The 27,360-nt window shown below is 37.2% G+C and overlaps 4 protein-coding genes across 13 annotated transcripts; 2 read left to right on the forward strand and 2 right to left on the reverse strand.

Annotated features, from left to right (window-relative positions):
• The first annotated feature begins 517 nt into the window (after nt 1-517).
• Nucleotides 518-13,062, forward strand: LOC147501791 (ras-related protein RABC1-like). 10 transcript variants are annotated; one of them, XM_086606781.1, is made up of 6 exons: nt 518-718; nt 818-1,023; nt 1,808-1,876; nt 3,491-3,556; nt 6,335-7,070; nt 12,503-13,062. In XM_086606781.1, exons 2-5 carry the CDS (start codon nt 888-890, stop codon nt 6,571-6,573), a joined length of 510 nt encoding a protein of 169 aa, XP_086462907.1. In that variant the 5' UTR covers nt 518-718; nt 818-887; the 3' UTR covers nt 6,574-7,070; nt 12,503-13,062. The 10 variants fall into 10 exon arrangements, with proteins under 10 accessions (XP_086462907.1, XP_086462906.1, XP_086462909.1 ...); XM_086606780.1 differs by having other exon boundaries at nt 588-1,023; nt 6,335-6,839; nt 6,944-7,070; XM_086606783.1 differs by having other exon boundaries at nt 588-1,023; nt 6,335-6,565; nt 6,944-7,070.
• LOC147501792 (chlorophyll a-b binding protein, chloroplastic-like) lies at nt 10,216-11,607 on the reverse strand. The gene has a single exon (XM_086606778.1). The coding sequence runs from the start codon at nt 11,156-11,158 to the stop codon at nt 10,355-10,357; it is 804 nt and encodes a 267-aa protein (XP_086462904.1). The 5' UTR covers nt 11,159-11,607; the 3' UTR covers nt 10,216-10,354.
• Nucleotides 13,063-13,224: 162 nt separating the features above from the next.
• On the reverse strand, nt 13,225-17,888 carry LOC147501793 (uncharacterized). The gene is made up of 6 exons (XM_086606779.1): nt 16,350-17,888; nt 14,988-15,064; nt 14,701-14,766; nt 14,404-14,478; nt 14,235-14,309; nt 13,225-14,140 (listed from the first exon to the last, which is right to left on the reverse strand). Exons 1-6 carry the CDS (start codon nt 16,417-16,419, stop codon nt 13,775-13,777), a joined length of 729 nt encoding a protein of 242 aa, XP_086462905.1. The 5' UTR covers nt 16,420-17,888; the 3' UTR covers nt 13,225-13,774.
• A 5,680-nt stretch (nt 17,889-23,568) lies between these two features.
• On the forward strand, nt 23,569-24,977 carry LOC147501794 (uncharacterized). Its single transcript, XM_086603831.1, has 4 exons — nt 23,569-23,655; nt 24,050-24,292; nt 24,374-24,486; nt 24,621-24,977. The coding sequence occupies exons 1-4, from the start codon at nt 23,614-23,616 to the stop codon at nt 24,775-24,777; spliced, it is 555 nt and encodes a 184-aa protein (XP_086459957.1). The 5' UTR covers nt 23,569-23,613; the 3' UTR covers nt 24,778-24,977.
• Nucleotides 24,978-27,360: the final 2,383 nt, after the last annotated feature.

Raw genomic sequence — 27,360 nt, forward strand, 5'->3', positions numbered from 1 at the left:
CGATAAAATTCAATCCTTCCGGGCTCTTGTTGAGTCTCTGCATTAACCTGTAACAAGCTTAGAAAGATACATCAATATGTTGATACAAAATCTTGAAGTAGAAAAAGTAACAGATGAAAAGAAGGCTACTAAAAAATAATAAACGATTTATACTACCTTATCTACTCGGTGATTTAGAAAGGACCTCGGTGATTAACCTTCTTCTGCCCACGATTTGCCTTGTTTTTTGTGCTGAGTTTCTAACCATAGGAAATATTTAGTTAGAAATACAATAAAAGATAATTATAAAAAATCATATAAATTACTTTAAATTTTTCTGTTTCAAACCAATCACAAAGCAATTCCCAATCCCCTTGCGCGAGGCTTCCGTCTATGGCATTTGGGAGACCCTTATAATATTTGTGCAGCCTGCACCTGTACTCTTTGAGGCACTGTCCTAGATACTTATTAATAGCCGTTTCTACATGCGGCAGATGGATATCAATGTCAAAGCTATTCTGCAAACAAGTTATGCATGCAATACAATGTTAAAAAAAATAAATAAATAAACAATATAATTAGTAATGATATTTTATTACCATTATATGTTCTTGCATCGTATTAACTTTTGACTTGAACTCCTTCTTCACCTTTCTCCAGTTCTGAACTGCTAGAGGTGCATACTTGCGGCAAATTATGCCAACTTCATAAGCAAATTGTTCACTCCAACTCCCTACAGGTTTTGACCTCCCTGGTGGAATCTCAATTCTCGGTTTCTGACCTGTCCTTGCTTTATGATTGATTAGAGTTGTGTTCTTTGCTTTACCTCTTTTTTTAGTGGGGAGTAATGGTTATATATACACTTTTTACATTGGAACTAACGTAGAAGAAAAGAGAAAGAAAGAATTATGGGTTCGGGACATGGGAACAACTATGATTACTCGTTCAAGATGTTGTTGATTGGTGATTCTAGTGTTGGGAAGAGTAGTCTTCTTCTCAGTTTCATTTCTAACTCTGTTGATGATAATCTCTCCCCTACAATTGGTATTTTTTTTTTTTTTTTTTTTTTTGTTGTGATTCTAATAACTTCAAAGTTTGTACTGAAAATTTACTAGTCTAGTGGAAAATGGTTAAAAAGAGAAGAGTTCAAGGTTGGTTCTTGTATCTTTTTGATGATTAATACAAGTTGTTAAGCCACAAACGACTTTGCGATTATTTTTGGATACTGCATTAATGTTTTAGGGACATGATTTAAGTTTTATCTATCTTAAATAATACATAATGTCCTCTTGTTATCTATATTTAACCATGAAAGAATTCAAATGATCAAGGAAAAACTTGAGCCAAAACAAATGCTTAACAACCCTGCTTCTTTGCAAATAGGTCCAAAATCTATCCAACAAAATTGTTCCTCTGCTTTCGAAACAAGTCCTATACGTTCATTGTGCTTTAGTGCCTAATGGAGTTGAGGATGTCAATGTATGTAAAGAGAAGTAGTTTATCATTATTTGACACCTTGTTATTTTCTGTTGAGGCCTTGAAGGGTGCCCAAAGCCATTTTGACCTGGAAGCGCACCTGTTATAGTGCTAAGGTTATTCTTAGTGAACCCTTAGTGTGATCATTTTTCATCTGGATACACAGTACACACAGAAAACTCCTTTGAAAATCTGTCATATAGTTGGTTTGTATGCAGTTTCAATAAGATTCGTTAGCTGCTTCCATGGATTAAAATGTGATTGCTTTCCTATGCTGTATTGAAACACAGGGCTTTCATTTTTCTTATTGCATCATATACTGATTTCTTACATTTTTATCAACCATGTCCAGGTGTGGATTTCAAGATTAAACTGCTCACTGTTGTTGAGAAGAAATTGAAGCTTACAATTTGGGACACTGGTAAGTTGTGGCAATGGTCAACTATCATATGATTACTAGAAATACATATATAAATCCATTATCTATTGTTTGCATCAATTTCATTACTGTTTCAGTAAGTAGAGAATCATACATGTGGCTGGCAGCCTTGGCAAGGATTTTAACCACAAAATCTTGTTAATAGGGGTTTTAGGAAATGAAAGTAAATATTTGTCTATTTTGTGCTTGATGGTGAGTCAGTAAACCATACTCTCCTCACTATCTTTTACTGTGGCGCATTTCGTATTCGTTTGTGTATTTATGGGTTATATATAGTGGGTATCTCCTGGTTCTATTGGAAGAACATACTACTCCATTAGTTTTCAAAGAGTGCATTCCTTGAATGAGAGCTCGAGCTGGAGGTACCTCAACACTTTGAAGTCCTTTAGGGTGTTTTTTTCTGGACAGAAAGTGAGAACAGAAGACATTATAAAGATGTGAGGTCAATGCTCAACTGATCATCTCAAGTAAGGGGGTTTTGTTTCTTTGTTTAGTTCAGGAGTTTCGGATCCTTCCTTTTGGTCTGTTTTTAGATAACTTGGGGGTCTATCGTGCAAGGCTGTTTTAAAAGAAGGAAATAGCCCTCTGCATAACCACTAAGAAATCCCGACTAGGCTGATATTCCTTAGCCCATTCATCATTTTCTGTTCTACATCTTGCTCCCGTATAAAACCATACCATAGAATATTAGAATCCCACTTCCACATAAAATCTTCTACTTTGAGCTGCCTAAGTGCTGAATTTCCAACCGCCCATTCAGAAAGGAATTATTTGAAATCGAGGATGATGTGATGTAGGTCTATTTTTTCATGCCTAAACATCCACTAGTTTTTTCCTTCCAAAAACCTGAAATAATAGCTTTTGGAATGTGTTCTGATAACTATGAATGAAGCACATTCCTAAAGCAACAAAACAAATAGATCCTAGAACATAAAATAAAATTAGCACTTACTGGATTAACTATCAATGGAGTTTATCCCCCCTCTCCCTCACCTTGCTTGTCTTTTATTTATAGTTCCTAGCATAAGCATTGATTCCGAACTTCATTGGACGGAAGGCCTCTTAAGGTGCCAGCTCAATGTTGGGAACAGAGTGGTTCAGTGACTGAAACAATTATTCTGACTGGGTGGAATAAGTGGAAGGAGAGGTGGACTGTGTTTGATGCATGGAGTCTTCCTTGAGGATGGGGTCCTTATGGACGCTGTAGCTGCCAGAATGTGAAGGGACTTGATGAATGCTGGACTTCCCGCTTCCATTCATTGAGTTGCTTTCAGCTGATGGATAGTGGTGAATATTGTCTTTCTTGGTAGGTGGATACTAGATAGGTTTGCATGGTTGAAGAGAAGTAGAGATCTTAGGATAAGGTGTTGGTAGATGATGATGATGATGATGATGTTGTCTTCTCTGTGTAAAACATAGTATATTTTTTCATAATGATTATTGGCGTTATGTATTTTTCTTTTTTTCCTACTGAATTTTATGTGTTTTTAGGACTTTCGTATTACTTCCTTTTTCCTTAAAGTGTGAAGAATATTTCAAAATTAATCCTGCACTGACATATTTTATTGATCCACTGAACCTTGATTTCTTTTGCAGCTGGACAGGAAAGATTTAGAACTTTAACAAGCTCTTACTATAGAGGTGCACAGGGGATCATTCTTGGTATGTAGTTTTATGTATTGTGAAGTCATATCTCATATGCTTTTTTTTAATTGGGTTTGGCAGCAAGTAGGTTATTGAACACATAGGTCTTGCAACATAGCTATGTCTCAAATTTTGCTTCTGAAGTTAAGCAGCGGATTTGATACCGTAACCGTTATATGATATTTAACAGATACCGGAACGCATTACAGTATGTATAACCTGGATCGTTGAACAGAGACACTAAAAGACATTTTGTTTTTCAGTCTTTCTGTTACTTCACACATCCTTTTTGTTTTGACTTAGCTCTGATGCATTATACATGTTATTCATATGGAGGCTTCTAGCCATCCTTTAGCTCATTTTAGGTCAGTACTCATGCTCAAGTGTGTTTCTGGAAACAATTACCCATTATTGAGATACACGCAATGTTGCAAGCCAAAACTCTCTGTCAATATTTTTGGAGAAATTCCTCTCTCTCTCTCTCTACCAACTCTTTTATGGTGAGTTTTACTGTTGTTGAAGACAACAATGGTTGAAAAATAGTTGGGTCAGAAAGAAAATCTCTTGAATTTCCGCACGGCGGTGCTTAGCTTTATGGTGTGTTTGACTGATAGGGAACTTTCCGCACAAGTAAATGTCCCCCGGTGTGTTTTTTTTTTTTGGGGGTTAAAGGAAAAAGAAAGGAAAAGAACAGAAATGCTATCTTTTGAAGAAATTTGTTTCCAGCATTATTTCTCATTATCTAAACACTATTATATTGTTGATTGCAACTCTTGCTTTCCCAAATAATTTTTCTTATAGAAAATATATTTTCAACAACAAGTACCTATTAAAGAAACACACAATTAGATAATTCATTGTAAATCTCAATTTCAAAGTACTTTTTGCATGGTCTCTTATGTATGCCCATACAATTTTCTTTCTGGAAATTTTCCTCTGAGACTTTGGAAGCTGTAAGTAATCTTGGCTCCTTTTATTCCTTTGTTCTGTTCTGTGGTTTGATAGATATATCAAAATTGTCTGAATGCTTGGAAAGGGAGAATAAACCACCCTCTCTTGTATTCCTTGTCTTTGATTGATGTTTGAAGTTTCAGTGTTCTTCCTTTTTCTTTGTATTCTTCTTCTTCTTATTCATCCTTCTCTTTTGCTTTTCTTCTTTGATTGATTTTTCTTATTCATTTCGATACGAAAAGCTATTGAAACATCAGCGGATGACAGTTTTATTTTGGATAGTAAGAGTAAGCATTCTTCATACATAGACTTTAGTGACCTTGTAAATTATAGTTTGAGACGACTTTTTTTTTTTTTTTGCTAGGTAAGCTGTATTATATTATATTAGAATGTAGATTACATGAATATAAAAGGAAGGATGGAACATACCTCCACCTCTCCTTGTTCTAGCCATTGTCTGCCAATGCTTAACACATCATAGGTTCCAGTACTGAACTTAACAAAACTAAAGTAAACAGAGTCCGGGTTTTCCAACTTATATAGCCAAGGAGGTCTTCCCACATACACCTCCATCGTACCCATACTAGGACTGGTGCCATGTTTTGCAGCTATGTCAGCAGCAAAGTTTGCTTCCCTCCAAGTGTGGGATATCAAACAGAAATCCAGTTTTCACTTACAGAGTTCCCACCTCTTCCTCAGCTGCCATGGCACTTTGTTTTATACAAAAGCCAATAGCTGCCTTCGAGTCTGTTTCCACCCAAACTTGCTTCCAATCTCTAGTAACAGCCATCTCCATGCTTTCCAATATTGCACAACATTCTGCCCAATAGCTGGTAGACAAACCCAATCCTTTGCTCAAGGTTAAAACAATTCTTCCCAAATGGTCTTGAAAAACAGATCCCCAACCTGAGTTACCTGGGTTTCCTAAAGAGGAGCCATCAGTGTTGATCTTGATATGAGGTTCTGGTGGCAGTAGCCATTGGCATTCCTTGATTTGAGGTGCTCTTCCTAACCTCAAGTTTGCTCCCCAACCATTCATGACCATCTTCTCCCTTTCACTGTTGTAGTTATGACCCCCCGAGAGGTGTGCTGCACAAACTTGTGAACTCACAAATTTCTTGCAAAAATTCAGATCAACCTTTGTATTATCAAAGTAAACTTTGTTTCTATGAAGCCACAGACTAACCATACCCCCTACAACAGCTGCACCCCACATATGTCGAATGGTCGTACTACATCCTTTAGCCATAGAAACAGCTTCTCGAATGGACAGAAAAGTGTCTCTGAACCCAAACCTTGTAGCAAGCCAAGCCCACAAACTCCGTGCAAATCACAAGCCCAAAGTAGGTGCATCAATTCATCTGTATCCTTGGGAAGCACATACAACACACTGATGCAGTACGAATACCTCTTCTTTGCATTTTTGCGTGTGTGGCAGCACAATTATGCAAACCAAGTTTCTCTAGTTTCTCTAGACCCAAGTTTCTGTAGTTTGAAGTTTGAACCTTTCAAACTAACTGATAACATAAAGAATCCATCTTACTTTCAGTCTGGTAAACCTCTATATTTAATTCTGCACTATTGGAAAGTATAAGCTGTTAATATTCTGTAAATGTTACACCGTTCCCCAGAATGTTGAATAACCATGCCACTTTTTAAGAAAACATTAGAAGTCTCCTGCTGTATATCACAGTACATATCCTTTCCGTATCCACTTCGCTCCCCCTTGCTCTACCTCCCCCCATGCGTGCTAGTCTCTACCATACGTATGTTTAACATTTCTGGTTCAGATAGGATTTCCTAATTTGTATGTGTGGTAGTGATTCAGCTTCTTTCTCCTTTCAGTTTATGATGTCACAAGGCGAGAAACATTTACCAACTTATCAGATATTTGGGCAAGGGAAGTGGAGCTCTATTCAACTAACCCTGATTGTATCAAGATGCTTGTCGGCAATAAAGTTTATAAGACCAGTTACTCTTATCTATCTCTTAGCTTTCTATCCATTAAGCAGCTTATGAGAAGAAGTTTTACTCATAATGATGCTGATACTGGTCTGCACCAAATGAAGTTCCCACGTAATTAATTCATACATAGATCATACTTTAAACACCGATCTCTGCTAATCTTTGAGATTATTCTCATTAACAGAATTTGGATTTCAACATTAATGCAATCCTTTAATATGTTCAGTAATGTTCAACAAAATATTTTAAAAATAAACACTTTAGAGGTTTGAAAGCTTCTTTGTAGTTTTGCAATTTGCTCTTACTCCAATCTCCAGCTGAAAAAAACACTTCTTTACTCCTTGCGTGCTTGTGAGAGAATCAAGTTCAACTATTTCTAGAGATGGTATATAACATAGGTGTTTTCTGTAGAGTTTTATTCGTCACTTGGTTATGTTAGTGGTAGAAAAGAATGCGGCCCTCTTCTTACTGAGACATGATGCTTTTCAGGATAGTGAAAGGGCTGTAACAAGGGAAGAGGGTATTGCTCTTGCAAAAGAGTGTGGATGTTTATTTCTAGAAAGTAGCTAAAACCCGAGAAAATGTGCAGCAGTGCTTTGAAGAGCTTGCATCAAAGGTACGCATTCTGCAAAACCGCACACCTCTTTTCAAATGTAGTATAGTACTTTTAACGTACTTTACTAATTTATTGCAGAGTCCGGTTCCTCTATAACCGGGTACAGAGATCAATCTCTGTACCACACACACACACATCTCGTATCTCGACGCACACACACACATCTCGGATTTGAATCAATGGCGAGATAACACGGTTACAGAGATGATCTCTGTACCCGGTTGTAGAGATCTCGAGTCCTTTATTGCATATACAATACTGTTCCCTACTGGTTATGTTAATAATGATACATGTTAATATTACAAAGTTGTCATCTTTGCTTTTATTTAATATCTATATATTGTTGTTTTTTTTGTTTTTCCACCATGTATATATATCGTATTGAACATAAATTACAAGAATCGGTCATGAGGATATAAATCTACACAATATGATATGGTTGGTCTACAACTTAAGCACATATCATATTCAGACTCGTGAAAAGAAGAAATTGGATAAATCAATTGTGTAGAGCAGTGTCGTTGGACCAAAGAATGGCTTTATGCCGTTCAACTCTAGAGTATGTCAAGATGCCACTTGTCCTCAGGGTGCATGCTAAAATAGGACACTAACAGTTTCTTTAACAGAACAATCCAGGAACAAAGAGCATTGTCTCTGGGTCAGTATTAAACAGGAAAAAAGGCAACAAAAATAAAGAACATTACAGGAATATGTGATTGCCATATTGTCGAGTAAAGCTGTAAATTTATCTTTTTATTCTTGTATTTTATTGATAAGTTCAACCCCAAAAAAAAACGATTTTATTCATTAAAGTTTGTTCAATGCCTAATTCTTTTCTTGACAAAATGGTAAATACAGATTTCTTATTTTCAGTGCTATTTTAAGTATATAATGTGACAGACTTTTCGGATATCTAATTTTGAGTAGGGCTGGCAATGGGTTGGATCGGTCCGGATATATGCAAATCCAAAACCGACCCGTTTTCAACAATACAGACCCAGAACCGGACCCGAACCGAAAGGATATTTGAGTTAGAGAACCAGAACCGAACCGAAAACTTTTTTTTGATTCCGGATCCGATCCGTTCCGAACCAATAAGCTCAATTTCAACCCGGTGAACCGAGTTTTTTAGAATTGGATCCTAATTTTCGTTATATAAATATTAAATATTTTTTTTTTTCTAAACACAAAAACAAGGTACACAAATCCAAAAGGCATAATGAATGATTTGAAATCCAAATTTATAAAGGAGGATTTTCCTTTAGATAAAAACCATCTTTTTATTATGTAAAAAACATATCGTAATATTACATTTGTATTTTGCATATCTTATTTTGGAACTTTAAATATTGCAATGTTGTATAAGGTAATAGAAATATATGGTGGAGGAAAATTAGGAAGAATAAGACTAAAAATTTTAATCGGATCAGGCCCATAACGGTTCGGTACATACTTAATCCAATAAGAATTTGGTTCTGATTTTCAAGACCCAGAACCGGTCCAATATGCTAACTACTAGTCTCAGACCCGCTTTTATTGATTCGGGCCGGATCGGGTATCGGTTCTTACCCAACCCATTGCCAGCCCTAATTTTGACAAGAGCAGTAGCATATAGGCGTTCAAATATTTTAACAACCCATAATAACACATTCTTCTTGAACTGGAAAAATCGGATATTATTTTTTTGTTTATTTTTTATTTTATTTTTTCCGAATATAAATCAGAAAACTGAATCAAAATGAGTAGCAAGTCCTGGGGTAGAAATGATCGAGTAATGGTATTTGCTTGGACAAGTGAGGTTTCAACAAAAAAGATCAAGTTGCTTAAACTTTGCTCATGTTGAGTAGGTGGTCCCAGTCACTCCTACAGCTATGGCCACCTAGGCAAATTACGTGTGTGTGATGCCTGTTGAAAACCAGTCTCTGATCATATTCATTACTTTAACTACCTACTGCGAATTGTCAAATTATGTAGACCTAGTGAATCTTCATGGGTGTCCTTGAGTCAATAACATCCCTTGAGAAGTCTACTAGCTCCAATGTCAGTCACAAAGTTACGATGTGGCACTAAATCCGCCCGCATCGTGTTGATTGGGAAGAGTTTGATAAAAACTGGTACAACACATAAACATCCACCCAAATCGATTCATAAGTACCCAAGAAAACACATCTGCATTTGTCCCCTCCACTTTGTTTTTTCTAGCTAGATCTTGGTGGTTAACTTCATATGTGATGTCTTTGGCCTTCGTGGGGTGATAATTTATCTGCAGACTGATGTGGTTTGCTTTATACTGGCTCACTAACATGGCACGGTATGTACACAGATACTGGAGGTTCCAAATCTTTTGAATGAGGATTATAATCTTATGAAGAGGAACATACTGGAAGAGAAACGTGAATACCATGCACCCCCTAGTGGTGGATGTTGCTCTTAAAAATATGTAGCGTAAGGCCTCAGCACAAACAATATACATATAGAATTAAAGAACTCAGACAGCAGGTTCAGCAACTATGTCAAGCCAGAAACTTATGGTCCCCCCCCCCTTCAACGAAAAGGAAAAATAACACTTGGTGCATTTTAAGGGAAAATTGTTTCTCCTAATATTGATCATTTTGTAAAATCCTTTGTTTTACACATTGGAGAAGTTGTGTGAAAGGGCCCATTTGGATTTTATGTACTCAGAATGTTTCTGTAACTAAAAAAGTAAACATGGTCTACAAGAGTTTTATATACTCGGACCTGAAAATTCATTAAGTTATCTGTCTTCAGTTCTAAACTGAACCTGTTTGTCTTTATTCAGTAGTTGAAGATACAGCTTGTTATTGGTGAGTAAAACTTCTCCAGGCAATCTGTGTCACTCTTATCATTAGACCTTCACAATGAGCTCGGTTAGGCTGTCGATAAAAACTTAAGATATCTGTTAATCTGGAACACTAAAAATCATTATTAAGTAATTCATTGTCAAAGCCATCTTTGTTCCTCGAATATCAACTGCAAAATTTTAAACTTATGTGAGAACCTGCATATATGATGCACTGAGAAGGAATATTTTTATGAACCAGCCAAATATATCAAACAGTAAAAACAATAAAAGATACATTCATACATCACATTGCAACAATTTACACTTGCCGAGCAACGTATGTACACAAATAATTCCTGGTAAATTTGTTAGGCAGGAAAAGAAACCCGGAATCTCAGAAAAACAAAAACAAAAACAAGAAAGAACAAGAAAGATAGATGTCAAGCTGTTGAGGTGAGCCAGATTCAATCACTCAGCTCATTTACTTGCCGGGTACAAAGTTTGTGGCAAAGGCCCAAGCATTGTTGTTAACAGGGTCGGCGAGGTGACCGGCCAGGTTCTCGATTGGGCCCTTGCCAGTCACAATAGCCTGAACAAAGAATCCGAACATGGAGAGCATAGCCAATCTTCCATTCTTAAGTTCCTTCACCTTGAGTTCAGAGAATGCCTCCGGATCATCAGCAAGTCCAAGTGGGTCGAAGCTCCCACCAGGGTATAGTGGATCAACCACCTCGCCCAATGGTCCACCAGCAACACGGTATCCCTCAACAGCACCCATCAATATAACTTGGGTTGCCCAAATTGCTAAAATGCTCTGCGCATGGACCAAGCTTGGGTTGCCCAAGTAGTCCAATCCACCCTCACTAAATATTTGCGCACCGGCCTTGAACCAAACTGCCTCACCAAACTTGACTCCATTACGTGAAAGAAGCTCAGGGAAGACGCACCCAAGAGCTCCAAGCATCGTCCACCTAGAGTGAATAACCTCGAGTTCACAGTTCTTTGCGAATGTCTCTGGGTCTGCTGAGAGTCCGGCAGTGTCCCAGCCATAGTCACCTGGGAATTCTCCAGTGAGATATGATGGAGACTCGCCAGAGAAAGGTCCCAAATACTTGACGCGGTCGGGACCATACCATGGGCTAGATGATGATACGGACTTGGACTTGCCTACAGTTTTTCGCATGGTGACTCTCCCTTCACCAAGGAGCTCTGAGGTTGATGGAGTGAGCTTCAGTGACTTCCCTGCTAGAGAGGGAGAAGAGAGAGCCATTGTAGAAGCAGACATTGAAAAGTGTAGGTATAAGACTACAAGAAAGATTAAGGTGAACTAAAGATTTGAATTGCTGTTGGACTGAAGAAGAGTGTTATGAGGATGTATATATAGGTAGAGATAATATGTGATGTAGGGAAAGAAACAAACTGTAATTATCCATGGAAATCTAGACATCTTGGGATATCCGTGGAAATGTAGATTACTTATAACATTAGTGGAGGGAGTTGAAGAGAATTGGCTGGTGGAGAGTCTGTCACATTGGATACAAGTCAGATTCTCTAAGCAAGCCCATTGTATGCTTTAATATATTTTATAGTATATTATTTACGTGGGTGTCTAAGAATTTGTTATTTTGAAATGAAAATAATTTTGGAAGTCATACAAAATCATTTATTGCAAGTACAATTCTTCATTTTTCCGATGAAGAGAAGTCAAATACCCCTGTTATCTTTGTTATACAAAATACTGTTGAAATCACTCCAGGTTTGTGTAGAGTTTAGTAGTTGGCCAGTCCTTTGTGAACTGAGCTACCACTTTAAAGAGTTGCACTGACGCAGTTATTCATTAATTGAATTCGATTTAATCAAATTTGACATGCTATCAGCCAAGGATAACGTTTATGGTTTCTAATTTCTTTTGAAGCTAACATCTGTGTTCCTTCTATCTCATATGTAGTTCACATTCAATTTGTCATGACTACAGAAATACTACGAGATTGTTTGAAGCGTACAAAAACATTAGGATGGTTTCGACTGCCCACATGCTATGATCTTAATGATATCTTCATCGTATTTAGTCTCACCATCTTCTCATGACTATAATGGAGTCGCCCGGAAATTAAAAGTTAGGATTACATAGTGTCTTTGAAGACATTAGTAGTGTCTTATCTTTTCACATTGCACACATCTTGATCTGTTGTTCAATTGGACGCATATAATTTACTTTCAAACAACTTCTTTTGCTCCGATGTTTCATCTTCGATGATATATTATCTTTTTGTGTTACTTATTGCAAATCCTTTGCAAAAACTTACATTCCTCTGTAGACTTATAATAACTCCACGTGATCGACTTATCTTTCAAGGGGTAAAATGATAAAAGTTGAGATATATGTTCAACTCATTGTTGCAAGCCCCTATTTACTTATCAGCAAACACCAACTCTTACACCAAACATCCCTGCATTTGCCACAGTAAAGTCTGATCTTTGTTTTGCGAGCTTGTCCCCCCCTTTTCTTTTCTATCTATATCATGGAGACTACCTTTTTATATAGAGGCCCTTGGGTTCATAGGGTGATTATATATTGCAGACTGATGTAGTTTGTACTGCTTCACTGACATACTTTGTACTCACACAGATACTGGAGGTTCCTAGTCTACTGGAAGAGGGATCTATCCTCATGAAGAGGAACATTCTGAAACAGAAACAAGAATACCAGGCACCTCCTAGTGGTGGATGCTGCACGTAAATTTATAGCAGAAGGACTCAGCAGAAAGCCACAACATACATACAGAATCAAAGAACTCATGCGCAGCAGATTGAGCAACTATGTCCAGCCAGCTAACCACAAAATTGGAATTGATAGAATGATCCCGCCCAACCAAAAAAGGAAATTACATCATTTTGTTTCTCTCGTCCATGTCGAGAAAATTGTTGCTCATAATATGTTTCTTACTTTGTAAAAATCCTCTGGTCCTCAAGTGTCCAGTACGTACCCAACATTCTTTTATAAATGTCCGAAGAATCGGGTTAAACCTCCTTGTAAGGAAGTTAAGTACTGGCCATATTTCTGTAATTAGACTTCTTATGGTGCTATGTTCTAACAAGAGCTTTATATGCTTGGAACAGACGGTTTATGGAGATAGATGTTCTCTCCGTTTTTGAGTTTATACAGAACCTACACGTCTTTATGGTGAACATTATTTCTCAGGCCTTCTCAAAGAGCTCGATCAGGTTACATATGAAATACGGCAGAGATATATCAATCCGAAATAAAAAAAATTAGTAATTAGGATGTAATTATACTTGACGACAGAAACTCGACAACGTGAGTAGTAATGATCTCGAACCAACCAAACATTTGAAACAAACAATTGAGATAAATCACATTACATAATTTCACATTTGCCGAAGACATATGTAGTCAAAAGTTTCCCCCGAGTAAACATGTTGGGAAGGAAAAGAAACCGGAAGCCTCTATAAGAAAAACCAAACAAGAAAAACAGATGTTGATGAGTCACATTCAATCAGTCAGTTCATTTACTTGCCGGGTACAAAGTTTGTGGCAAAGGCCCAAGCATTGTTGTTGACAGGGTCGGCAACTTGCAACTTGCACCCTGAACCAATGCTACATCTTATAAGGTACCAAAGATGCAGTAATTGGTACACATAAGACAGATGCCAACGAGTGCAAAATTAGTAACAATCAAGTGAAAATTCAGTTCATTCAACAAGGCAGAAAACTGAACTCAAAAGTACTTTTAAACCATTGGTTCAAAATAGTGTTATGATTGAGTACAGTACAGTACAGTGCATAGGCCCCAAGTCTTCAGGCTTCATAACTCCGGCGAGACTATGTAATGTAAACAAGCCATGAATCTTCAAACATTGTTAAACAGGCTATCTCAGCTCAGTAGTTGTTGTCCCATGTTTGGGGGGGCAGACGAACTCCTTGACCTGGAATTTGTTGCCCTGGGAAACCTTGTGGCATCATTGGCGGTGGCCTAACTTGAGTACCTGGAGTGAAATTTGCCATTGTACCACTCCCAACTGGAGGTGGAGGTGGGACTGGAAGACTTCCACCAGGTGGCATAGGTCTAGGCCCATTTCCTGTATGCATAGGAGGCGGTGGCACAGATCCAGGTGGTGGGCCTCTAGTAGGATTTGGAGGAGGAGGTGGTGGCAGTGGCTTTGAGAAAACACCAGGAGCTTCTGTTCCAATCGCAACTGGAGCAGGTTGTGCCTCTGGTGGCTTAACCTTGAAGTACAACTGCAACTGCACATTCATCACACATGGACATTAGATTTTTATCAATGTAAATTCATTTAGAAGTCATACAGGTAAAACATAAAGAAATTCCAAGACAAACCGTGAACATCTTCGAATCTGGATCCCAATGAGTGAACAACTTCGATGATGACTTGTCAATCTCTATGCTAGGAAGCTGCTCGTGAAGAAACAAAAGGTAAAAATAGAACACAACAATAAATATCAAACAACGAAATCTGAAAGACAAAAATACTGCAGCATCAACATACCTTAAAAGCAATTATCTCATACGGATCTGCTGCAAACAGAAGATACTGATACCTTTTATCACATGATTCAATCCTCTGGCACCAAAGAGAAAAAAACACAAGTTTGTTAGATTCAAATTGTGACAGTACTTCCAGTAAGGTGCTTAGCACACATGCAAGAATGGTCAGAACAGCAATGCGCCGTCAATTAAAAGTAGACAAAAAGGACCAAAGGGAAAAGGAAATAAAAGAGAACAACAAGGACTGATATCATAATTTTTATTTTTTTACTTAAAAAAAAAAAGGTATAGCATATACCTGCTCATAAGATGACATAAATCTGTGTCTTGGCTTTGTAAGATCTTCAATTTCAGGATACTCAATCTGCACATAACTCAAGGTAACAGCAAGTTAGTTTCCTACTAACCTTATACAACCAACTAGTAACAGAGGCAAGCAACAGCTAAATGCAAAGAGTTTAAAACAAGAAAATGAAAAAGGTAAACAACAATCTATAATAATAATAGTAAACCCTACTAATCAAATAAAAGATATCAACATAAGAGTTCTGAAGACCTAAATAATTAAAGAAAAAAGATAAACACCTGGAAGAGAAGAGACCGCTGCTTTGTCTCTGGATCAAATTGTTTAGTTACCCGGTAGCCAGGCCGCCCAATTTTGACTGCAAGTGAAAGAAAGAAGTCAAGATTATGTCATGGATACAAATAAAGGTTCATTCATGAACCACACAAGGGTTACAAGTAGACACCTACTAATGCTGACCAAATTTCTTGCACTAGGAATTATGACCTATAATCTCATTCTCGTCACAGAAAATTGTATGTCAAATGTTGTACAACTAAGCCTAGCTTATTCTCAAGGAAGAGGGGGAAATGTCAGAAGCGTGGTAGGATCTCTATTTCCAAAACACATTCAAATACAAGGGGACTCGTATTATCGCAGTCCCATAGCAGGTAAATAACTATTCTCAACATTTAATCATACACACTATTTCCCAACAATTCATTTACTACTTTTCACCAAAAAAAAAGTATAACACCTATATTTCTACTCTCCTTTTCTCAATGTACACAAGTAAACTTCTTTCAAGCTATACATTAATTAGCATTCCAACCATAATATTGAAAATAAAGAAAATAATACTAGTTAAAAATAAAGGCAAACCTGATTTGCGAAGATTAACTTTACGCTTATGTGGCTGAGGTAAAGCCGGGGATTCTTTAGCTTCACGAGCAGCTCTTTTAGCTTCATTCTTTGCTCGAGAGCGTTCAGTCCCCAACTCAAAGGATACCTCTTATGATTATGCAAGGTCAAGTAATTTCGTAAAATAATCACTGAAAACAGTTGATCATTGAGGATAAAGAGCAGCATGCTGAGATTTCCATGTCATAGCCCCACGAAAGAGCCTCCTCATAGCACTACTTCTCAGACATAGAGTTATTGGCTAAGAAAGCAGTCTATAGTTTTCAAGGGTAAGACGAGTGAAGTTTTCACAAGTAAACTACTTCTCTGCCCTTGCGGTGCAGTCTCCGTACTAGCGACTGAGCGTGAGTGGAAAGCCCTACTTCGTCTTGTTGTTAAGGAAGCCGCTGCTGGATCAACGCTAAGGGATGCTGGAACAGGCAAGGATCCTGGCACTAGTCTCGCTGCTGGTGATGGGTCTTTAACGGATGCAACTCTTTTTTGTTGTTCTGCCTCAACCGAATCAACAGGATATACTGTTGGGGGTGGCTTTTTGGGAATAAAGGCTTTTCAATTTGATAAATCAATGGAAAGGTTGATGAAACGGAGGAAAAAAACAGGATCGATGAACAGAAAAGGAAAGGTATATGCGCCATCCCCGTGCTGCTTGTTTCGACGGCAAGCCAAGCTATGGATCGGCCGGCTAAACAACAAAGACAGGGAGCATTAAAGAGTACATTTTAGTAGCTGAATTGTGAACGTACCCCTACCCTCTTGCTTTGGCTGCTGCTGCAGGAGTTGCTGTGTGTGAGCGGATTTAGCTGAGCATGACATGCTACCACCTAGGAAGTCGGACTAGAAGGAGGCCTAGGACGGAGTTGGAGACCATTAGCTTTGGGGGCCCCGGTCTTGGTGTATCCAACCATCGACTTCCTGCAGTCACGAAGGACGGCAGCGATGTACGGAATGCCCGGGCTACTGCCTATAATACCTTCAAGAATAGGGTTAGCAGTGAAAGAAAGAGCCCGGCATGAATTTCAGCATGAATATGAATAGCTGAGTCTACGAAAAGAGGGACCAGCCTCATCGTGGTGATTAGAGGACACCTCTGATCGTTCACCTCTAATGTGACGCGTTCCCTCCCAATTATATGATCAACGGGATCAGTCGGCTAGAGAGCGGGGCTATTCTTCTTCCGGGGAGCCCTAAATATGTATTATTGGTCCAACTTCTAATAAAAACGAATTTTCATCTGTTTCGTGTCTGTTAGAAGGTGTAAAATGCAATTTAAGGAAAGAGAATGTCAATGTAACTGGTTTTGTTGGATTGTCCTAAGGAAATTTCCCCCTGTTAGCTTGATGCTTGACTTGACACTTTCTATATCTCTATCTGTAATGTTTAGTGAATTGCTGGATTGAAGATAGGGAATGAAGCTGTCAGAAAGTCTTATTAACTGTCTTGAGTAAGTGCTCCTGGCTTAGGCTATCTTTGCTTGTGCCTGTGTATCCGGAAAATGAAAATGGATGGAATCCCGCAATAAGCAGAAAATGAATATGGAGGAAAGGAATCCCATATATGTCAATAAGAGATACTTTACACTGGAATTGATGACGGTTGGAGGTACCGGCGCGAGATCCCCCTAAGTATAATAAATGGAACGAAAGATTCCATAAATCTTTTCCTTAGTTTTTCCACATAATTCAATATTGAGAAATGAGTGGATTCTAGCATTCAATTCCTCCGGTGGACTTGTTGCGAGTCTATCTCGAACAAATTCCACCCAGCCCGCATCCTGACGAGGGAGACTCAGATACCCTTCAAGCAAGGCAAGGTCACTTCCTGTTGCTAAAACAGGGCATCCCGAAGAAAAAAAAAAGAATAAAAAATTAGGATTATTCAGGCGTTTGCCTCTTTGTTCAAAAGATAAAAATAGACGTGGTTGGTGGTTCTTACAATGTTCGTTCAATCCAGCTCTTCTTTTTCTTAACTTAAGGAGAGGGGGGAGAAAGACTTAGGACCTATGAACCGAACAACACAACAAACATGATGAAATGCAGAAGAATGAACGGGAGGCGTCGGAGGAAGGACTGACGAACTACTTACTTGTGTTTGGTTAACTACTTGAAAGACTTGGGGTTCTTTCTCGTAAGTGGTACACCTACACCCTGCACGCACACTCACTATATGTATATACGTATACGTTGATAGCCTTTCGAAAAAAGTACCTCTATCTCTACTACATACAGTTGTTTCAGGCCGAACAATAGCAAGGTATTAGGCCCAGATCCTATTATTGTTCGGGTAATGAAGCTACGCTTATTCAAAGCATCGGCGAGAATGAGGCTGTCCAGTTCCAGAACCAATGCAAGCAACCCAAGAAAGAAGCAACAGCTTTCGCTGGCGTTGAAGCTCATCCCTTGCTTGTTGCCTCTCGGATCAAACAAGGACAGGAAGTCAAGCTCACCCGGGAGATAGGGGCCCATAAACAACCCACATTCCTGCCTCCGGTCGAAATGAGAAGAGGAAGATATTTGATTCAAGGAGGGAAGTTCATTATCGATGCCCCGGTACCACCTCCCAATTATCCGAAGTTCAAGCATAGCAGATGGGGGAAGAAGAGAGGTATGAATTACGGCTCATCTTGCTTCAAGATGCACCTATAAACTAGGATAAGTAGCTCGACCAGTGAAGATCTCCTAGACAGAGGTGGATGGCATCAGGAGGAAAGGCAGATAGGGTTAACTAGAGGGAATTGATGGTCAAATAAACGCCGATGAAAGCTATCCGGCATTGGATGTCTCAGATCCGGCCGATCATGAGCCCTTTAATATAATAAAGGGTTCTTCAACAGCAGGAAAGAATAGGCCAACTCGTTTGGTACTTATTTATAAAGGTGATTAAAGGGCTTCTCCTAACTCATCTTCCAATCACGGATGGAGAGGGAGCCTAAGCGAAGGAAAACCTATCCATAGGAGATCATGCGTTATCCATTGGAGGAAATCAATGCCGAGGGGAAACGATAGGGGTCGGCCAATAAATTATTGTATTGATAATAAACATCGGGCTTTGCTAATCTTTAGATGCTCATTTCGACCAAACGGATCAAAAGCAGGATCGGTCGATTACCACTTAGAACGACTACCGGAACCTCCCTTCACGGGCTTTCATCCTCGGGCAAGCATTTCCACGCTTCCTTTCATTCCCTTCCTCGCCGATAATCCATCGGATAGATATTTCATTTTGTCTCCCTTGGCGACCTATCTCTCATAATATATTATCCGTCCCTTGATTCGACCGAAGATGGGTATCCGCCATCACCGGGCGGACGGGCATTTCAAGTCTGCCTTATTTTCATCCGGGGCTGGCCTTATGCCAAATCGTGAGCGGATTATGCTTCGATTAAGCCTTATTTCGAGGGGTCCTTGGATGGTAGTTCAATGCTACCGCCTGGGTGGGATAACCTCGGGGAAATGAATTTTAATTTTTTTTTAAAATTAACTAACAACTTTGCAACGGTTACAAACCGTTGGTAAAAATTTTAACAAATTACCAACGCTTAAAAAGCGTTTGTGAAATAAAAAACCGTTGCAAAGGTTTTAAATATGTGTACGAAATAGTTATAATAAGCGTTGGAAATTTCTGTTTGCAACGCTTTTTAAGCGTTGCAAATATTTTCAACACTTTACCGACGCCATATTTGCAACGCTTAAAAAGCGTTGCGAAAATTATTAGCAATGCTTTTTTGCCGTTGCAAATAGCCTGTTATGGTGTAGTGAAAGGTTATCTCTCATATTAGAGTGCCACATATGAGAGAGAAAAATCTCTTTTAGAGATATCTGCTTTAGTATATAGATAGTAGATATAAAGATATCGAACTTTTTAGAATTAGCACAAAGTGTTTTGCAAATATTGGAGTTTTGGGAAGGCTAAAAAAAATAGAGCCTAGAGGATATAGCTATAATATATATCTAAGGAGTACAGGGCCGATCTTAGAAGTACATACTTATTTTAAGTTAAAATAAGTACGTAAGTAAAACTTCACTTAGAAAATGAATTCAAATATCATTTTTTTTGTAGATATAACATATTTACCATAAAGATCGTCTCCACAAAATTTCAGCTCATTTGGAAACCTCAAACCTAAATAAAAATTGATCTCATCTTTAAGAAGAAATCTAACGGTTCAGAAATGTCGAGGTTTTGCAATCATATTTTATCTAGGTTAAATGTTTCCAAATGAGCTAAAATTTTATGGAGATAATCTTTATGGTGAATATATCATATCCACAAAAAATTACGTTTGAATTCATTATCTAGGTAGAGTTTTACTTACGTACTTACTTTTAACATAAAATAAGTATGTACTTCTGATATCGGCTCTGTATATACACAGCCCGGCTCCTAAAAGGACCTTAAATAAGTACAAAATCTATAACAACCCACAACTTCACCTGCAAAATGATTTAAAACCTAATCTTTTGTACATATGATCTACTAACCATAAAGAACATCTCTACAAAAATTCAACTCGTTTGATATCCTCTAACTTAGATAAATATTGTTGTCCACTTTTGAAAAAATATCTAACGATCTAGAAATATCTAGTTTTTGCAATCATCTTTTGCCAATGTTAAAAATTGTCAGACAAATTGAATTTTTGTAGAGATATTATTTGTGGTTAGTAGATCATATCCACAAAAAATTAGGTTTTAAATCATTTTATAGGTGAAGTTGTGGGTTGTTTTAGATTTGGTACTTAGTTTGGTACTTATTTAATGTCCTTTTAGGAGCCAGACATTTTTCTAACTCTCTTAATATTCCACATCATCAACTCCTATTAAAATGAGAATTACTCTCCTATTGAAAAGAGAAATTATAGCCTTCTAATTAAAATGGGAATCTTTCTCCTATTATAATGGGAATTCATCCCCCATTGAAATAGAAAAATCTAGCACTTCTAATTAAAACGAGAATCTTTCTCCTATTATAATGGGAATTCATCCCCTATTGAAATAGAAAAATCTAGCACTTCTAATTAAAACGAGAATCCTTCTCCTATTAAAAACGAAAATCACACTTCTAAATTAAAACGGGATCCCTCCCCAAATAAAAAAATGGGTTTTTAAAACTTAATTGAAACAACAGAGAATGGGCCTGAAGCCCAATGTTCCAATTTAATTACGAAAAAAAGACACTTTTCTGATTATGTCAAAAGCTCACCCGGTCCATTTGTTTGTAATATTACAAATTTGTCCCTTAAACAGAAATCAAAATTAGACAAATAGATAAAAAAAAAAAAAAAAAGAAAGAAATACGCCAATACCAATTAGATTGCAAACAAAAAACCCTAGTTCCCTTAAATTAAACCCAAATTTCAAAATGAATAACCGTAATGAAGAAAAAAGTAACGATTCAAATGATCATGTGCAAACAAACACAAAATCTACTCCAAAAAAAAAAGACAACCATACGGCAAAAAGGTTAGAACCCAAATTTCATTGATAGTTTCACCATTTTGATATACTAGGATTTTCATTTTATGAAAAATTGGAATAAATTAGTTAAAACGTGTTGAATGTATTCACTACAACATGAGTAACATGAGTGTTGCATCTAATATACTATGGTTGATTTGCACTATCACTCACCACTGCAATATGGATGTTGCACTGTTAAATCCCAATGCAACATAGATGTTGCAGTGTCAATCCCACTTCAACATGAGTATTTGGGTCTAATACAACATGAGTGTTGTTTGAGGTTTAAATTGGTGATGTTTGTTTGAGTTTTGAGGCATATTTTCCACTGAAACATCTATGTTACAGTAAAAAAAGCAATGCAACATGAATGTTGCAATGGAAATTTGTTGAAATAAGCTACTAAATCTTTAATTTTCTTTCAGTTTATGCTACAAGGGAAGGTCAATGTTGTTGGAAAATCTAAATCTAAACTGAGCCTTCCCAAACGAAGTAAGGATACAACTACATCAACAAGTGTAAACCCAAAAACAAAAGGCAAAGAAAAGATAGAGGAGAATGATAAACAAAATTTGGTGAAAATTGAGTTGTTGAGTTATAGGTCAAGTTTGAAGTCAATGGTTGAGATTGTGGATTTGATTAGAGGCGACATAATAGAAGTGCATAAGGAAAAAATGATGGATACACCATTTGCAAGTCTTTTTAGTGTCTTTATTGATAATAGGTTGAATGTTAAGACTACAATAAAAGAAAACATTGATGTTTGTTCAGGTTTGGAGACATACTCGGGAGTAGATGATGAGTTTCGTGTTGGGGGTAAGATTGTTAGATTTACTCCGAAAGACGTTACATTGATTTTTGGGTTGCCTTTGAAAGGGGAAACTGTGGTGTTGTATCCAAAAAGTGTAGGAAAGAGTAACAAGTCGGAGTTTATGAAGACTTACTTTGGAGGAAAGGACAAAATCAAATCGTTAGGAGTAAAAAATGAGATTACAAGTGTTGTAAAGAATATTGGGATGGAAGACGATTTTGTGAGGTTGATGTCCCTATACTTGACTACGACAATCTTCTTCCCGAACCCAACAAGAATCAATTGGTCGTTTGTTCCACATATTGAAGATTTGAATGGGATGAGAAGAATCTCGTGGCTGAAAGTAATCCATGCAGAGTTGATGGATCAGATAAGACGTAAAAGGAACAAGCTTTCGACGGTTTTTGGTTGTGTGGTTGCACTTTTGGGAGGTTTAGTTTTGTTTTGCAAATGAATTCTATTTCTAATACAATTCCTTTTGCTAATATTTTTTTTTCAAATTGCAATATTGGTTGTGTGAGCATATAAAGATAATCACACCAATAAATGGATTTGAATCTGCCGAGCCTAAAGTTTGTAAGTGGAGCTTGGACGTACTCCGAGAAGCAATAGAGAAGTGTCCTCTAAAGGATATGGGTCCTGAAAATGTAAGTCTCTTGATTTTGTCTAATTCCACTAGTACTGCATGTGAGTTACTACAACATAGATGTTGCACTATGAGTTACTACATCAACATGGATGTTGCAGTGTCCAATTCCACTGCAACATGGATGTTGCACTGTCCAATTCCACTGCAACATAGACTGCAACATGGATGTCGCGACTGTGAGTTACTACTGCAACATGGATGTTGCACTATTACATTGACATCAAATTAATGAGATTGCATGTTAGTTTTGAATCTTAACTGTGTTTTTTGTGCACTATCTTCAGGTATTAGTCGAATTGGGCACTAAATCAAACAAGGAGGAAAAATTGTTAGATCTCAACTTCAAAGTTGAAAGAGAAGTTGTTTCAAACAAAGAAGCCATGCTAATTGAAAATGAAAATCTAAAAAGGTTAATTGATGAATTGAAATATAATCAGAAGAAGGACAAGGAAGATATCGAAAATCTCAAGAAAGAGGTTCAAGTTTTGGATAAGGAGAATACGAGGTTGAAAGAGGAGAAGAGCGAGTTGTTCAGTGATACTTTTATAGATAATGAGAAGCAATTAGAGATAATTATGCAGTACGATGATAGTGTCATGCAAACTGAAGAAGAAAATGAGATTAGCAAAAGAGGGCTAGAAACAAAAAAGAATGAAGAAATAGGTTCATTGGTCAAAAGGGTAAATAAGATAACAATGTTGGAAACAAGAAAGGAGAAAAAAACCTGAGGGCGGTGATAACAATAGCCCCAAAAAGAGGAGAAAGGCAGAGAAAATAGAAGTGGATGCCAAACCTATAATTGTGGATGACTGGCCTACTCCAATAGTGGACCCAGTGTCATTAAAAATGTCTGATGTCACTACAAGCATGGCATGGCCTTATTTGGAGAAGAAAAAAAAAGAAGATGGTTAAACAGTTTTTCAAGAATGCAAAACCAGAGTAAGTAACAAAGCTTAAAAACTACTGCTTTTGTTGATGTGTTATACTGGTGCGTGCGACACTTAATAAATTGTTTTTTCTTTCCTTTTTGTTTATTTTGCAGTACTACAACATGGGAAGATGAGTGGAAAGAGTTAACACTCAGTGCAACGATGGTTATGGACCTCATGTTGGGGAAATTCGTAGATAGTCAGGTAAGGATAACAATTATAGCCTCACTACTAGCTAGAATTTGATTAGGCTCAATAGCAAACATGTAGATAAGTTTTGTTTTGCATTGGATATCCCAATGCAACATGAATGTTTCTCTGCTACCTCACATGGCAATATGGTTGTTGCACTGTTACAGTGGCATCAAATTAATGAGATTAATATGATAATTAGATGTTAATGATTCTTAGTTTTTCTCTGCAAATCATTAATTGGTATGGTCGATATTTGCAAAGAAATGTCAAGGGAGCTGAAAAAAAGATATTTTTCTTCGATTCTTGTCTTTGGGTAAAGTTTGAACTTGTACTATCCTTTATTCTCTCCAAACATTATTTTACAAGGAGTGCGTCTAACTTCATATTTTCATTTGTATTCAAGACCTATGTAAGAGATAATCTCACTGCAAGTGTGGAATCACACTTGATTTTCGAGATAGAGTTTTTGGGCGACGACATCATCTTATGCTTTTTCCCCATGATTCATGGAAAATACAAGAACGACAAAGTGGAAAATCATTGGACTCTACTCGTTTATAACATAATCTCAGACAAATGGGCTCACTACAATTCAATATTTCCAAGAAACAAAGAAGACATTTGCTTACAAGATGCAGAACAATTGGTGAGTTGACCTTAAATTTTGAAATGTAAAGTTGAATTGTGTTATCTAGTATCTAAATGATTGATTTCACTTATATTGCAGCAAATCTGTGTGACGCAAGCGATGAATGACAAAAGGCGTATGGAATGCTTAAAATTAATAAACCCTAAGCCAACGATAAAGTCTGCAATTTGCACACAACAAGATCTAGAGTCGTAAGTGACTAATGAATTACTTGGCTTATAACTTCTATTGTTAAATTTTGATGTAGAGTCGTAAGAGAAAAGCTACTTGTGCCTTGGAGTAGTATGAATGTTGCAATAACTATTCTTAATTTTTTATGTGGCAGGGCTGATTGCGCACTCTACATGTGTCTCTTCATGGAAACTTTGGCAGCCAAGGGACAAATGCCACATGCAGTAGAAAAGGAAGCTATGCATCGCGATCGGACGTCCAAGGCATACAAAATTTTGTCTGACAAACCATGTTGGGTGCCGAAATCTTAATGCAACATGAATGTTGCACTGTTACCTCATAGTTATTTTGGTCTCGTTGTTAGCTAGCTAGTATCGTAGTTATTCGGGTCGTGGCTGTAGGGTCCTCTATCTGCACATTTTATGTAAAATTTCTTATGAATCATGTGTATCTATTGAACCAAATTTTGTTAAGATTTGCTACAGATAATGGCATTTTATAAATTCTTATGTATACGTATCTTGAAAAGCCTCAATGAGACCATTAATGAACACCAAAATTTATTTTGGGACTTCACTTGTAACAAAATCATTTTTCATTGTCAATGGTCTCAAGCATGTGATGGTTGGCTTGTTCTTAAATGCTAGTATCATATGTATGTTCATGTTGAATACCTGCTTATCAGCCAGTTACTTCCTAAATTCCAAGTTTCTAACAAATGGATTTAGCTATGTCTGCATTATGAATACATGATTCCAAACACAAAAACACCAAGTTTAAAAGGAAACATCAAACTATGTAGTTGTAATACATAGCATGACACATGTAAAATGGAGAAGTCTCATTTAAAATAGATGGGTTCAGTAAGTCTCATGCATTACGACTGCAACATGAATGTTGCACTCTCAATTACATTTGCATGCGCAACAGACTGCAACATGAATGTTGCACTCCTTTAAAAGAGATAGGTTTAGTAAGTCTCACGCATTACGACTGCAACATGAATGTTGCACTCTTAAATACGACTGCAACATAAATGTTGAACTCTCAAATATGATTGCAATAGACTGCAATATGAATGTTGTACTATCAATTACGACTGCAATATGAATGTTGCATTGTCAATTACGACTGCAACATGAATCATTTTACATACTATAAATTCCATTATAACAAATGAAAGATAAAACAAACCGACTAGTGAATAATCTCAAATGAGTATCAACATTCAATAAAAGTATACAATGAGTATCAATTTCTCATTAATAAATGTCAGAAGACCAAACTTAAAAATCTCAATTAAGATAACAAAAAAAAATATGGTTTGTCGAGAACATTGAAACTGATCAGAGACTAACGAATCACACCGGTGCTTTCAATTCATTTCTTCTTGGGTCTACCAGGACCAATCTTCAAACTACACGGATAAACCGCAGGAGAATCAGGCATTCATCTTGGCATAGAACCATTCGGAACTGGCTTGATAGAATGTGAGTAACATTGCCTAAACGCGATCACCGTATATCCTTCATCAATATAACCATAAAAGGAATCACCCTTACTACCAATACAGGCGATAGCATGTATGCAAGGGAAATTATCAATACGCCAATAGTTACAAGTACATATTCTATTCATCAAATCAATTGAATGAATAATGTCGCTATGAATTAGAAACTAATTTTCATTGGATCTAACCACCCTCAAAGTCCTTGCAGCTTCAACCTTGTTAGCCAGTACTATCTCTATTTTTGGACATAAAACGGAATTCCATTTCATAGACTCCTCCAATCTGTTCCAACTCATTTCCATCATCTTTTTTATGATTCCAAAAAGCATAGGAGTAATAGGCAGGAAACGCTCCTTAGCGATCCATGCATTGAAACATTCAGCTAGTGTCGAACACATCTCACCGTATCTAGCACCGCGGAAGTATGCATTTACCCAATTTTCCAATCTAATATCTGTCAAAAACCTTTACATAGGAAGACCGCCATGTTTCTTCAACTTTTCAGCACAAGTAAAAAATTCATGATGAGAAGCTGCATAAGCACAATCAGAAAATAGCTTCACAACATATTTCCTCAACTTTTCCGTATAGCATAACCAACATTGTTCTTCAAGTGCCAAAGACAATACGAGTGAAATGACCCCGGAAACACAATTGGAATATTTTTAACCAGTCCAACATGCCGATCACTCAAAAATGTCAAAATTCTATCACTTGAAATAACAAGTTTCAACTGTTCTAAGAACCAAAACCAATTTGCATCAGTTTCACTAACCACTATAGCAATGGCCAATGGAAAAATCCCTTCAAGAATAACCAAAATAGAAAATAAAAATAAAAATGGTTAGTCTAATATGCATTAACAAACATTATTACTAGGTAAGCTTCTCAATAACAATATAATACTACTTCATGTTTATATAGATAACAAATAATCAATGCATTCTAAATGATATACTACCTTGATTTCCATTTTTGGCGGTTGCAGCTAACAAACATCCCTTATGTTTATTCTTCAAAAAAGTACCATCTAAGTACACCATAGGACGACAATGGTTAAAATCATAGCCGGAAGCCTCAAAGCATATGAACATTCTTTCAAACTTTTTTGTAGAGTCAATATCCAGAATAACGCGACTTCCAGGATTACTATTGACGATTGCATTCTTCAACCATTTCTACTAGTGAAAACACAGTCCATCTATACCATGGATCTCCTCCAAAGCCATCTTTTTAGCCGTGTACGCATAGAAATATGTAATGTCAAGCCCGTAGTCAGTCTCCAACGTAGTCATCAAATCTCTTGTCTTTACCAAAGGCATACCGCACACAATCTCTAAAATAAGATTTTCCACTAGCTTGCTCGACATCAAACAACTATTAA

This window comes from Coptis chinensis, chromosome 4 (assembly GCF_015680905.1).
Source record: "Coptis chinensis isolate HL-2020 chromosome 4, ASM1568090v1, whole genome shotgun sequence".
In the NCBI taxonomy this organism is placed as follows: Eukaryota; Viridiplantae; Streptophyta; class Magnoliopsida; order Ranunculales; family Ranunculaceae; genus Coptis; species Coptis chinensis.